At 39.7% G+C, this 14359-nt stretch overlaps 1 protein-coding gene across 8 annotated transcripts in view; it reads left to right on the forward strand.

The window, feature by feature from the left end:
- The window catches only part of LOC147029431 (RNA-binding motif, single-stranded-interacting protein 3-like), a 371659-nt gene that overhangs the window by 337212 nt on the left and 20088 nt on the right, over positions 1-14359 (forward strand). The window contains exon 12 of one of the 8 annotated variants that reach the window (XM_085872477.1): positions 1069-1402. The exons of 6 other annotated variants lie outside the window; for them this stretch is intronic. In XM_085872477.1, the coding sequence (XP_085728603.1) occupies positions 1069-1107 (39 nt within the window). In that variant the 3' untranslated portion in view covers positions 1108-1402. Of the gene's footprint in view, positions 1-766; positions 1043-1068; positions 1403-14359 lie in introns of those variants that run through there. One more of the 8 variants, XM_085872478.1, reaches the window with a different exon arrangement.

The raw sequence follows: 14359 nt of genomic DNA on the forward strand, positions 1-14359 counted from the left end.
CTCTGGCGCATGCTCCCATACCTGACCTGACCTGACCTGACCTGACCTGACCTGACCTGACCTGACAGGGACAATTGTAAACAATGAACAAACAATACATGTGGTATATAGTATTTGAACCTGGGTTGTCTACCATCATGAGTCAGGTGTTCAGAAAGGCACACGAGCAAGCCAGATCATACTCGATGTTATCATCAATTTCTCACAGTTTTTGGAGTAATTTTATAATTGTTATAATATTCCTACAACCTTGCCAGAGTTATGAATCTAAACAAACGTCCAGGTGAAATCCTTACAAAAAGCTTCAAGGACAGCACTCAGAAAACAGGAATGTTATATGTGAGCAGGAAGTCCTCCTTTGTCAGAACATAAATGTTTTTGATCCGTCAGCCCTGCTGGGGGCTTATATTTTGGTACAGTATGTCTGAAGCCTCTACTGGAAAATGACGACGCATTTCTTTCATATTTGGCACCGATATGCAATAATATCTAGGTATGAGGAATGTGAAATTATTTAGAAATCAGAGCTAAACGTCATGGGACACACCATTTTATCTCCAAATTTTGGCAATTAAAAATATATATATATATTACGGGAGAGGATAATACAGGGTTGTCGATACGAGGGCATGTTGGAAAGTAGTGCCTCCTTTTCTTTTTCTCCAAAAGAGGTAAATGTATCTGAATGACACAAAGTGCAGTCCACACATTAGTTCTTCCCACTACTGGTTGAAAAATTTTATGTTTCTCACAATTGATGTTTCAGTGCTGCATTAATCAAGATGGCAGAGGACAGCACGAGTAAGAGACGATCAATGGAGTACCGCCATAAAGGATCACCAGCAATAAACAAAATTCAAGGTGCAAGCATCTGCAAAGAAAATCGTGCTTATAGCTTTTTGGGACATGAAGGAGATAGTCCATTTGGAGGACATGAAGGGGATAGTCCATTTGGAATTCTTACCAAAGGGTACCGCCATTAATTCTGAGTGCTACATTGAAACTTAAAAGAAAATGAATGAACACATTCGGAGGGTTCATCCTGACATGCAGATGTTTCTTCTCCAGCATGACTACACAGCCTCACATGAGTGCACCAACGACTGAAGCAATTGGTCGTCTCCATTTCATCGCCTTACATCACCCGCCATACAGCCCTGATTTGGCTCTGTCAGATTCTCTCTCATCTCTTCCCCAAACTTAAAGAACACCTTCGTGGAGAACATTTCTCTTCTGATGATGATGCCAAGGCCAATGTGAAGCACTGGTTAAGTCGGGAAGACAGACAATTCTGTTGTGACGTCATGAAACGGGTTGAACGGTGGCAGAAATGTGTGGACTGCAGTGGTGATTATGTTAATAAATATGCACCATGGTGGAATAAAGATTGATGTTAGTATCTATCTGTTTCATTCAAATATCTTTCCTGTTTTTGAGAAAAAGAATAGGATTCTTCAACTTTTAAACATGCCCTCATGTATGTGCAGTATATATATATATATATATATATATATATATATATATATATATATATATATATATATATATATATATATATATATATATATATATATATATATAGTTGAATGTGTGTCTGTGTGTGTGTTTCTCTGTGACCTATGCACGCGAAAAGTACTGGACTGATCCTCACCAAACTTCACATGCTGACAGAACATGTACCCGGGAGTGTCCCGATGTAAAAGAATTGTACTTCCGACTTCCGGTTTCCGAATTATGATGTCATCACCTGATTTCGTAACGTTAATTTTTCAAGTTCAGCCGATTGACATGGGGCCAACGCCATTTGCAATAGAATGAAAAAATAATGCTACAGTTTATTCCAAATTCCCGTTTCCGAATTATGACTTATGCATTCGACACACTTATCATTGGCCCTATTCACATCAACAAACGCCTCTTTTAATGCATGATTCACACAAGTCATATTTTATTGTACATACAGGTAGTCGTTGACTTACGACAGAAGAACCTCCAATTTCTAACTTACTGGCGTTTTTCAAACTATGCGAAATTGATGACTTTGCTCGAACTCTACTGTATGCTCAGGTGCCAACGTATTTTACTTGGAACTCGAGTCAGAAACGTTGGAACAGGAGGAAGCAAGGTTCAGAAGTTCCAGGATATCCCGGTATTTACAAATCTGACGCATTGGGTCGAGTGTACACAGTACATCCCAATAATTTTGAGTGTTTCTGCGTCCGCCTCCTCCTGCATGTGAAACGAGGTCCAGTGAGTTTCATAGACCTGAGAACAGTGGACGGGCAAATTTGCAGCACATTCCGTGAGGCTTGCAATCTCCTCGGACTCCTAGAAGATGATGCCCATTGGAACGCCACGCTTGAAGAGGCAACTGTTTCTCAATCCCCATCGACCATGAGGTATCTATTTGCTATTATGATGACTGCGTGTGAGATGTCAGATCCCAAGAACCTATGGGACATTCACAAAGAGGCCCTGTCTGAGGATGTAAAAAACAGAGTCCAAAGAGAACATCCCCAAGAGGACATCCAGTACACACCAGATGTGTTCAATGAGGCTCTGATATACATTGAAGATTTGGTATTATATATGAGCGGGAAAGATTTAACTAAGTGGGGACTTCCCTCTTCTAATAGGTCTGAAAGCGCAACCATCAGTGGAGAATGGTTCCGTGAAACAAACTACAACACAAACAAACTACAACTCGCCTGCCTTTCATTTGATAATTTCTTTAACCAAATTGAGTAGTCAAATCAAGATCCTATAAATATTTGTTTGTTTTATTTTCAGGAATAACTTAATTTATTCACCAGTAAAAAAAGGCAGTGGTAGCCCATTAAAACTCCCAACCCCATTTTTTATTAATACTTATACTTGAAACCCATAAGGTGTTTATTGTATTTATGTACGTATTTATTCCATCACTCATTATAAATCTTTTATCATCAAATGCTGTTGGAGCTTTCTTACGAACAGTCTCTGCCAATATTTTGTGTTTATGAATTATATTAAGATTCATCTCTTTATAAACATCTTTTCTGTTCCATATATATTCAAGGTAATGTTGAAAGTTCATGGTCTCCTTTAATACACTCTTCTTTCGACCTTTAAGTTTCTTTTCACAATTGAATTCATTTAACCCTCTCGTTAAGTATTTATATGCATGTGCCTTTGATCTAACACCTACAAATTCACTTAGTATCTTTTCACCTAATTCATCTTTAAATTTACCAATAACATTTTTATTCTGATTTGAAAAGAGTTTTTATTCGAATCATCTCTATTATAATACCAAGCTTGCACACTAAAAACTCGGCTCGCCGTCACACGATCCCTATGAAATTGCTGTGGGACTTAGCGGACATGCCGACAATGTTTGGGAAGTCTTGGCGTTCCATAGTACCACTTGAATTTTGCACAATGCGTATTTTTGTCATTCCCCGTGTATGGTCTGTCGTCTGCTACCAGCTATGTTGTACGCTATCCCGTGCATGTGCACGGGTATCGCTAGTAATTACTTATTTCATAAATATCTTCATCTTCTTTCATATCCTTAGAAACACCATCTGTAGTTATCTATATTATGAAGCGATCCATATCCATCTATAGCAATACAATATTCTCACTATATCTCCTCTTCAGATGATTATAAAAGTAATCAGACATTAAATACTTTGAAAGATCTAAAACAGATGTTCCCACATAAATCGGTTTATCCATCTTTATACTCTCTTTATTCACATGAACAGCACAAAAATTATCTGTAAATATTGATACTCTTTTAAAGCTTGGCTTATTTATCAACTTCTCTGCCTGCTCCCAAGTCGTAGCAAGTCTTACATTTTGTCTATTCCTTTTATTTTTCCATTGTTTACCAAATGCAGAATTATTCATCAACTTATAAAAGTCCTTCTCAAAATCATTATTAGCCTATGTTCTCATCCTCATATTATAATCAATATATTTACCCAAACAATGACTTAGTAAACTTTGGTGCCTGATGTACCTTTTTAACTTTTCATTCTGCTTCTATAAATTGCTTTCGATTTCTTTGATGTAAAACATACTTCTCTTTATCAAACATTCTTGTTCGTAATTTAGTTGGAGGAACATATTTAAACTTGTATGAAGAATTAAAGAAATGTTGTTGAGAACCACTGAATAACTCTTGATTGGGGATCTCTTTTTCAGCTCCATCAGGAAGGTGTTTATTTTTGTTATGAATTTTCGCGGATAGTTTAAATATACTTCAAAATAATACCATAATCCCGTTTATCTAAATCTTGACTTGTAGAGATTATATCATCTTCGATAGATTTGTGCTCGTATTCTTTAATCCATTTAAAATCAACATAGGGTTGAGATTCAGACATTGTCCAGCCATACAAGTTATAAGCATCAAAGTACATGAAGTAAGATGTGGACTTATTAGGTGAGAAGCCAGGGAGATAAATATTATTTGCCTCAGAATATCTCTTGAACAAACTTGTGAAATTCCTCCTTTTTCTCTCAATCATCCTTTCTCATTCCTTTCTCAATCATCAAGAGCTTATCGACATCACTTAGAAGATCAAGGGGTTGTTTAGTCATTTTTAACATAGCAATCCAGATTAGTCCAGTAGATGTATAATAATGGACAGGATCAAGTCCATAGGAATCTTTATTATAACAAACTTCTCTAAATGTCTCAAACACATCAGCTAGTAATAAAACATCATTTATTAAATGAAGGTCATGATATTCACCCATATTCTCTATCTCAAACTTTCCAAACTTGTTTCGCTCTTTCATATTCTTCACCCATAATTTGACATCTTCCTAACTTGTGAAAAAACGATTTTTCGGAGGAAGTCTTGTTTCTCTAAATCTTTCAAAGGAATCGAGATAATCTTATGGGTAAATGCCCTTTTTAGTAAGAAGAGAAAATTCAAATCTAATGAGCTCTTCAAAGATAGGAGATTTAGGGAAGCTATCAGTTGATGTAATAGGTGTGGTAGATTCTTTCTCATATATTTTTCTTCAATAACATTATCTTCTCTTGAGAAGGTGAAGGAGGCTCCAAGATATATTTTAAATTATTTATGCTTTTTCAACATTCTATGAACAGCCTTGATAATTTTTTATCCCTTGAGATATGAATTGCTACCCAAATGGATCTTACACTAATATTAAATCTTATAAGTTTTAACTCTATCTGATTTTTAAAACATTTTTGAAGAGTTCTTTTTTCTCTGTTATTTTTTTTTTATATATATATATATCTCTTTTATTAGATCCTTAGAACAGACATCACAATGTTTTGTTTCTCGTTCAAATGGAGATACTTATCTGAAAAGATTGAATGTGTGTGTGTTGGTCTGAAAGGGTTTTTTTTTATAACATTTATATTCATGATTAAAAATGTCGCAGTACGTTGTATTCACCATATTTATAGAGAAAAACTTTGCTTAAAATAAAATTTTCTTGAAGAAAATCTTACCGTAATTTAGAGATACTTTTCATTTCAACAAAGATTTTCTTGATGAAAATTCTGTTTAATTTATAGTTCCGGTTCTGGGTTTTGATGGACGGCTGACTCTCTCAGGGGTCTCTGCCGACTTTCTCAAAGTTAAGTTTCCAGTCGTTACATGTCATGATTTAACCGTTTAAACCTCCACTCCCACCTCATGTTTAGATGTGTGCTGTACCATCCACCAAACAGTGACGACTCCATTTACACCTCACTATCCGAAAACATGGACCAACTTCTATCCTCTCATCACAACTCTCGCTTCCTCATATGTGGTGACTTCAATTGTCATCATGCCAGTTGGCTAGGTGTGGGTACCTCTCATGTCATGTCACTTCAGTAAAAGCTTTCTGCGACTCATTGGGACTGACTCAATCAGTCAACTTCCTGACCCGGATCTCAACCAAATAGTACTCCATCTCTTCTGGATCTGATTTTGACAAATTTCCCTGACAATATCTGCTGCTCTTCCTTCGCTCCAATCGTTTCCTAAAAACTTGCTCCTCTGCTCTTGCTCATCCTCCCTCTGTTCTATGCACCCTCTCGTTTGTTCAAGGTCATTTGCCATCTGCTTGGAAATCAGCAAACATTGCTGCTCTGCATAAAAAAGGTGCAAAAACAGATCCTTGCAACTACAGACCAATCACCCTTCTCCCAATCATCAGCAAGGTTATGGAATCCATCATCAATTCAGACATTAAATCCTTTCATTTCTCCAATGGCTTGATTTCCGATGATCAGTTTGGTTTCAGACAAGGTCACTCTACCCTGGATATGCAGCTTCTGCTCTCCCAACAATGGATGCAAGTAATCAACGCCAAACATGAAATCACAGCCATATCCCTCAACATATCACATGATTTTGATATGTTCTGGCACCCTGACCTGCTCATCAAACTCTCTTCCTCTGGTACCCAAGGCAATCTCCACTCATGGCTCGCAGACTTCCTCTCCTGTCGCAGCCGACGTGTGGCCTGAAATGGAGCTCTCTCTCATCCCCTCTTCTTGTCCAGGCTGGAGTTCCTCAAGGCAGCGTTCTGTGCCCTGTTCTTTTTCTGGTTTTCATCAATGATCTCTCTGACTCTCTGGAAAATCCTCTTTATCTCTTTTCTGATGACTCCATCCTCTGCTGTACCACCTGTTATCCCTCAGACTGGCAAGCATCAGCTTCTTCCCTCTCTGCAGATCTGAATAAAATCACAAACTGGTCCAACACGTGGAACATGTCTTTCAATCTTGAGTAATCTCACACTCTCACGATGTCTCTCCGAAAGGACTGTTTGGAACCCCCATCTGCTTTCTCAACAATCCTCTGGAAGAAGTCCTTTCATTCAAGCTTCTGGGTCTCACTATCTGCCATGATCTTTCCTGGGAAAGCCACACTTCCAACCTGGCCTCCAACGCCAGTCGCTGACTGGGAATCCTCCGTCGTGCAAAGTCCTTCCTCGGCTCGGCCCACCTGAGCTCCTGACCACAAACAAAGCTTTCGTCCGCAGCCTGATGGAGTCCTGCTCTCCCCTCTGGGCTGGTGCCCCTGCCTCTCACCTTTCTCAGCTTCATGCTGTGGAAACCAAGGCATTTAGGATCATTGGTATCTCCCACAGTGAGGCTGAGTCTTTGGGCCTCTCACCACAGGCAGGTCAGTGGTCTTTATGTCTTCTACCATCTCTTTTCAGGTCTTGCCCCCCTCTGCTCTTTCTGCGATATATCCCCTCCATATTTCCGCAGGGCGCTCAAGGTCCGCCAGTAACCCCCTTCTGGTTATACTAGCAAAATTACGAATCACTGCTCACCTTCACTCTTTTATTCCTCCTTTTTCCCGCCTTTGGAATAAACTCCCACACTCTCTTCAATCCCTTTCTTCCCTCCAGTCTTTCAAAACAGCTTTTCACCACCACCTCTTATCTTCCCCCATCCAAAACCAGTCTTTTCTACCCTTATTAATTCACCCCAACTCCCACTCCTTCAAATTCCCTGCTTTCCTTCCTGAAAGTCCCTGAAGTGTCCATCTTGTATACCCCATGTTCCCCGCCCCATCCCTCTCCCTTCCACAGATCTCCTCTTGTCTCTATTCCCCACTGTTTTGTCCTTCCCTCTCCTGTCCCCCTTGTTGTGCGTTGTGTGTTAGCTCTCATACGATCCTCAGCAATGTATACAAAAAAAATAAAAGGCGAATCTGTGCTTAAAACCTATTTACCTACCAACTGTTTTTTTACTTCAAAAATACAATGTATGAAGACACAAAAGACAAGTTTCACTCAATCTCGAGTCTACATTTGTAAAATATACTGAGAAATATGTCGAGGATATAAAATTGAATAAAGATAAATATAACAATGATTGGATAAAAACAATTATAACTGTATAATATGAGTTTTTCAATTTCCTTCTTTGGAAGGGTTTTTACTATATCTGGAAGAACATCAATTTATGTCGCTCTAAGAAAAGTTTTTCCTCTCCGTCTGGCATTATATTCAAAACAAGAAAAAGCAATGAAACAAGAAAAAGCATAAAAAAGAAAAACCTAAGGGATGAAGCTTCAGAAAGACATGATAAGACCATCTTGATGTTTTGTTCAGTCATCGTTAAGGACCATTTTAAAATTACCTTTAACATATAAAATAGTCGTAGTTGAATATTTTAATGAAAAAAAGTATATAGATATACAAGTCTGAAGACTACGATGGTTCACGAGCGGTATTTGACGATGCAGATTGTTTCAGAAGTCAAGGATGAGACAATGTGATCATGTTTGACCAAGTTATAAAAATGATCAACATGATGTGGTACGAGTGACAGGTTATTAGCTGCAAAATGTCGAAAACCCGGTTTCGTTCAACAACTTTAAAAATTTGACCTCTGCATAACCTTTAAAGGTCACAAAACAATGTTGTGGACATTAAAATATGGAAATAGGATACGTGCTATAGCTTAATGGAGTTAGTTCGTCGAAGAAGGTCGAAAACCCGGTTCGATACCCACAACTTTGAAAATTTGACCTTTGTGAACTTTAAAGGTCAAAGGTCAAGGATTATGTCCTTTGGTGCGAAACTTCCTCTGGAACATTCCAGGAACAATATAACGTCATACAGGCTATATGGCAATTCGCACTCCTCGGATTATCCATACTTTGATGAAATAAGCGTAAAAACAAACGACACGGGCAAGGTGTTCAAGATAGAGCAAAATGGTTTCAAGACTAGGTGGCGAATGACCTCAAGATTATGCATAAAAAATATTGTCATCCTAGCTCTCATAGTTTGGGCGGTTGTCTGATTTTTATGTCAAAATTCGAAATTTTCTAAGTTCGTGACCTTGACCTTGGGACGAAAATGAAAAATCGAGCTCTGTGGGGCTATGCAAGTGCCATTGGGCTAACCAAATACCGAAACCCCTGCCAGATTCAACAAACCTCTCGGAGAAGATGGATTCTTATGTTAAAATTCGCAATTTTCTAAGTTTGTGACCTTGTGACCTTGACCTTGGGACGAAAATGAAAAATCGAGCTCCGTGGGGCTATGCAGGTGCCATTGGGCTAACCAAATACCAAAACTCCCGCCAGATTCGACATACCCCTCAGAGAAGAATTTTTTATGTCAAAATTCGCAATTTTCTAAGTTCTTCACCTTGTGACCTTGACCTTGGGACGAAAATGAAAAATCGAGCTCTGTGGGGCTATGCAGGTGCCATTGGGTTAACCAAATACTGAAACCCCTGTCAGATTCGACACACCCCCTAGGAGAAGATGCAAATTGAAATCGGCTACCCTCTAAAAACACATGTTTTTTGGGCGTGGCTCCGCCCATAATGGGCGCACCACGCCCATTTTCAGGAAAACACAACTAGATCATGATATAAACCTCCCACTAAAATTTTATCAGGATCGGATCAAAACCCACAGAGTTATGCTCGGGACAGACAGACAGACAAGCCAGTCGGCGGACATGGTTAGTCGGCCATTGCTAGGCAACGGAGGGGTCCATAGCAACGGTTCTTTCTCACACATAACTAGGACATACCATGAACCTACCATACCAGTTTCATGTATGTCTGACTCATAGTCTCTGAGATATAACGAACTTCATTTTTTTATTGTTTTCGACCAGGGTTCATTCAAAGTCTATCTTCCCCGACAGTTTTCATAGCATCCAGCTGGAAATTTTTGACAATATGGCTGAATGTACTGCCCACAGTCGGTCGTGGCCGATTTTTGATTTTCGAAAAAATTAATTTTTTATGATTTTTCAAAAATTTCAAAGTCCCGTTGCGAGGCAGCCAAATGGGCGTTAGCAACCAGTATCTACGCTGCACAACGAGGTCATAAACTGGTCCTACCACCCAAATTTCATCAAAATCAAACAACTGCAAGGGGGTCAAAAACCCCCGACAAACACACACACGGACAGACCGACACCACAACCAACAAATAAGGGTAGATCAAAAAAAAATTTTTTTTTAGACTCGATCGACTACCCAGCATACAGACAGACAGACAGACACACAACAATAACGAAAGAGTGGTCACTTATTTTTTCCGTGAAAATATTTTTTCGTGAACCAATATGGTGATGTTTTTTTCTACTCAGTAAATATGAGTCATGATTCTAGTGAAGATTTTGAAGATTATGAGTGATGATAGTATCTCTGTTGGAACAGAAGACAGTTATGATACCGTGTTCAAACGATAGTTATGAAAGTAGTTTTATAGATGATTGTGAAAGCACCAATGAAAGTACCAAGGATGAATTTTATTTGAAGTGAAGTTTTACTTTGTAGATATGAATAGTATACTCGATCCTGAGCCTCTTGAATTCCCTGATTCTCCATATGACAAATTTGAGAATTGGCCTGCATGTGATAATGTGGGATTAAACACAGAGTCAAAAGCCCATAAACAATGTATGTTCTGTGATTATCTTCTAATTATCGAAAATTATAAAAAGGAACATAACTTTCAAAATTACACCAAAAATGAATTACTTTACATTCATTTATCTTATTAATTTTGTAAAGTATGAGGGTGATGGATAATACACCTTTTCTCTCAAGAGAAGAGACTGAACAAATGACGGTCATGTTTCATGGATTTATGATGTATATTATTCACGATTGCCATTTTCAGGGAAATATCAACACAGGATATTGCATAAATAAATAATGGATTATCTTGGAATTAAACCCGAACTTTGGATAAAATATAGTTTCGAAAAAAGCCAATAATAAATTAAATAACCTGTTTTCCAAATATATAAATGAATGATTTTTTACACATTTGGGAAAATAAGATTAAAATTTAACTACCATAAAAATCTTCCAAATTCATGAAGATGTCTCATAGTTGGTTCAAGTGGATGTGGAAAAACATGCTTACTTTTAAATATGCTCCTTACTCCCAACTTTTTAGATTATGATAATTTAATTATTTTCATAAATTCAAGTTTTCAACCTGAGTATCAACTACTCTCACAAGGTTTTATTACAGGTCTTAAAAAAGAAGATATAATCGGTATATTTAAACTTCAAAAGAAACTAAATGATTACAACATTGAAGATATAATACAACTATTTTGTGATGCACAGAAATGTAAAAAGAAATCAAAGCCGATAACTTGTATTCTTAGTGATAATACGGATGATATACCTTCTCCCCAAGATTTGGATAAATCAAAAAAGAACCTCATTATCTTTGATGATTGTGTTAATGAGAGAAACCAAACGGTAATGGATAGCTACTACACAAGAGGGAGACATTCTTCTTGTAATTGTATTTATCTTCGTCAATCATACTTTCAACTCCCTCGTCGCTCAATAAGAAACAATGCTTATACTTGTATTTTATTCAAGTTAAATTCAGTAGGTCTAAACAATTTTTGGAGAGACAATTGTTTTACATTATGTAGTAAAAGGTAATTTGGGGATTATATGAAGCACACGACTGAAAAATATGAATATATTGTTGTGAAACAAGATGAGATATTAAAAGATATATTTTTTATTTTATATACAATTACATATATAAAAAGGAAACTAATAATTATATCCAATCTTTTCCCTCAATTCCTGACACAGATCAGGGCTGGTGCCGCGCACACCACCTCTTTTGATAAATGACTGAATGCTCAATGGCGGCGGACCCACACGCATCCCCGGGGTAATTTATTATCGTACACAGCGCGGGGCACGAATGACACACATCTTGCTCGGGTCTGTGCATGGGTTCTGTGCACAGCATCTTACCGTCGGTCTTCACTGACCACCGCGGCCACGGGTGTCTCCCACGGACGGTGGACGTCTTCTCGCCTCTCCGCCTGGTGAGGCTGCTCCCAGGCAGAGGCGTACTGTGCTGCTAAGGCCACATGGCGTGCGGACAGGCAGCGCATTGACCGACGTGGACCACCGGTCGCCGGGGTACGGCCCAGGGGTTCGATGCAGGGCGATTCGTGTCGCGGTGTTCAGAGCGGGATGATTCCGCAGCTCAGAATCATTTTGCCAGATGTAAAGTGGAGCCGCTTCCGGCCATCACGGCTGGGCCGTGTGCTGGCCGGGGTCCAACCAGGGTGCCCGATTTGGGTGACGACATCGCTTCAGGTCGTCGCCCAACCCCGCACCACAGGGTCTATAAAGGGATGGGTCCCGGGGCCGTTCGTGCGTTCCCCATCTGCTGGTGGTTTTCCATCCCTGCTCATCGCTCCTGGTTCCTGTCGGCTCATCCTCTCTGTCTGGCCCGGGATCGACAATCCGCCCATTCGCTGCTGACTCTGCCTTCCTTCACCAGATTGCTGCTGACTCCACCTTCCTTCACCAGCTCGCTGCTGACTCCGCCCTTCTTCACCGCCTCGTCGCTGGCTCCATCCACCCACCTAATCCTGTCTGCCACTATGCCCACTCGCTTTTGACTCCGCCTTTCTCTGCCCAAAGTCCTTCCTTCACGCCTGACGGTCACGCCCCATTCTCTGGATTGACGCTTCGGTGCACGAAGTGCCTCGAAGCGGGAGATGACGCGCCAGCTGTCGGGGAGGTATCGCCCAGTGGAGCATCCCCCCAAAACGTACGCGTGGTGCGGTCGGTCAATCGTGCGAGGTATTAAGATAGCGTTTGCCTCGTCTCATCTCCTCTTTCTTCTCATTAACTCTTCTTCATCGGGTGTGTGTGTGTGTGTGTGTGTGTGTGTGTGTGTGTGTGTGTCTGTGTCTGTGTCTGTGTGTGTGTGTGTGTGTGTGTGTGTGTGTGTGTGTGTGTGTGTGTGTGTGTGTGTGTGTGTGTGTGTGTGTGTGTGTGTGTGTGTGTGTGTGTACATCATGGTGCCTGTCCTTATTTAAGTTAAGAGTGTAGAAGAATTACATCGGGATAACTCTACTCTGTCTGCTTTTTTTAAGTTGCTTGTATTATTGTCGCACCACACTTTTCTTCCCATTTCTGCTTCCACACAACAATAAACTACATTCACTGTGCCACATATCTTTCCTTGCCTAGCTGTTAATAAATTATTAGTAGAAATATTCCCAGCCCGTTTTTGTCTTTTCTGTCATTGATCCAGCATGGACCGTATCCTAGCCTAGCCGGACTTTCTTCACAATGATCCGTTCCTTTTAGCCAGTCCGTCCTTGGCAGTGTCGCTTGGCTGCATCTGATCCGGTAAGGTGATTCAGTTTGGACAAGGTGTACCGAGGGAATGTCCCCTGGTAGTTAGGTCACATGATTAATTAGGTAACCTGTTTAACCCATAGAAGGAGGACCCTAGGTCACGTGGTTGAGTTATTGGCATTCACGGTCGGTTAGCAACCCGCCGCGTCACGCAATTATCCGTGTGCGATGGCCCGCAATTCCGTGGAGTCTGGTGGGAACCCGAGATAGCTTCCCCCCCCCACCCCCGGTGGTCTTCTCATCCGACCCCCGGCCCGCAACTATTTTTAAAATTATGATTCAAATGTACATGTTGGAAGCTAAAAAGGTTTTCACACACTGTAGAATATTTTTTCTCATAAATAAATAAGTTATTGTCTCAAATGTAAAGAGAAAGCCAATACTAAAAATATCTTGTATGTTAAAAGTAAAAATAATAGGGTTATACAAAATGAGATTTGTTCGGTGTGTCGCTCTAAAAAGAGTAAATTCATCTCCAAACAAAAATGTGAGGGAGATGTACAAAAGCTTTTATCAGGAACTACAACTGGAATACCAGGGGAATTACATCTACCAGGGTATTATTTCTGTGGTTCAGGAACAAACTTGCATAAAAGATTAGATAAGGCAAACAAACCGAAACCTTGATCTAAACCTACAAACAGAGTTGATGAAGTGTTTTTGAAGCATGATATTGATTATGGAAATTACATGACATTAGAAGAAAAACACGAAGCGGATCGATGTATGTGCAATTTGTCTTTGATACAAAATCCAACCTTGAGAGAAAAAGTTGATAGGTTCATCATGAAGAAGATGTTCAATGCTAAATTGAAACTTGGGCTTGGAAATTCAAAAAATTTATAGGCTCTAATGATGTCATTAAGATTGAAGAGCAATTAGCTGATGAATTTCATAAACCAATCATCACAGTTTAATAGAAGGAAGATTTATTCCAAAGAAGTTGATTATATCTGGTCGGCAGAGTTGATTGAACTCAATAATGATAAGGGGTACAAGTATGCTTGAGACGTTATTGATTTGAGGAGTAGATATACATGGGCTGTCCCTTTGAAAAACAAAACGTAATACTGTTGCGGGCCGGGTATCGGCTGCGAGCACGACCGCTAGATGGAGCAGTAGAGTCGGCTCCACCGATTACCCAGAATTTATGTCGTCACCCCGGATAACTCCGGAGCCGACGGGTCCCTTATCGGACCGAAGTTC

Source organism: Eptatretus burgeri, chromosome 3, assembly GCF_056783735.1.
Source record: "Eptatretus burgeri isolate ZD-2024b chromosome 3, Ebu_testis_v1, whole genome shotgun sequence".
Classification (NCBI taxonomy): domain Eukaryota; kingdom Metazoa; phylum Chordata; class Myxini; order Myxiniformes; family Myxinidae; genus Eptatretus; species Eptatretus burgeri.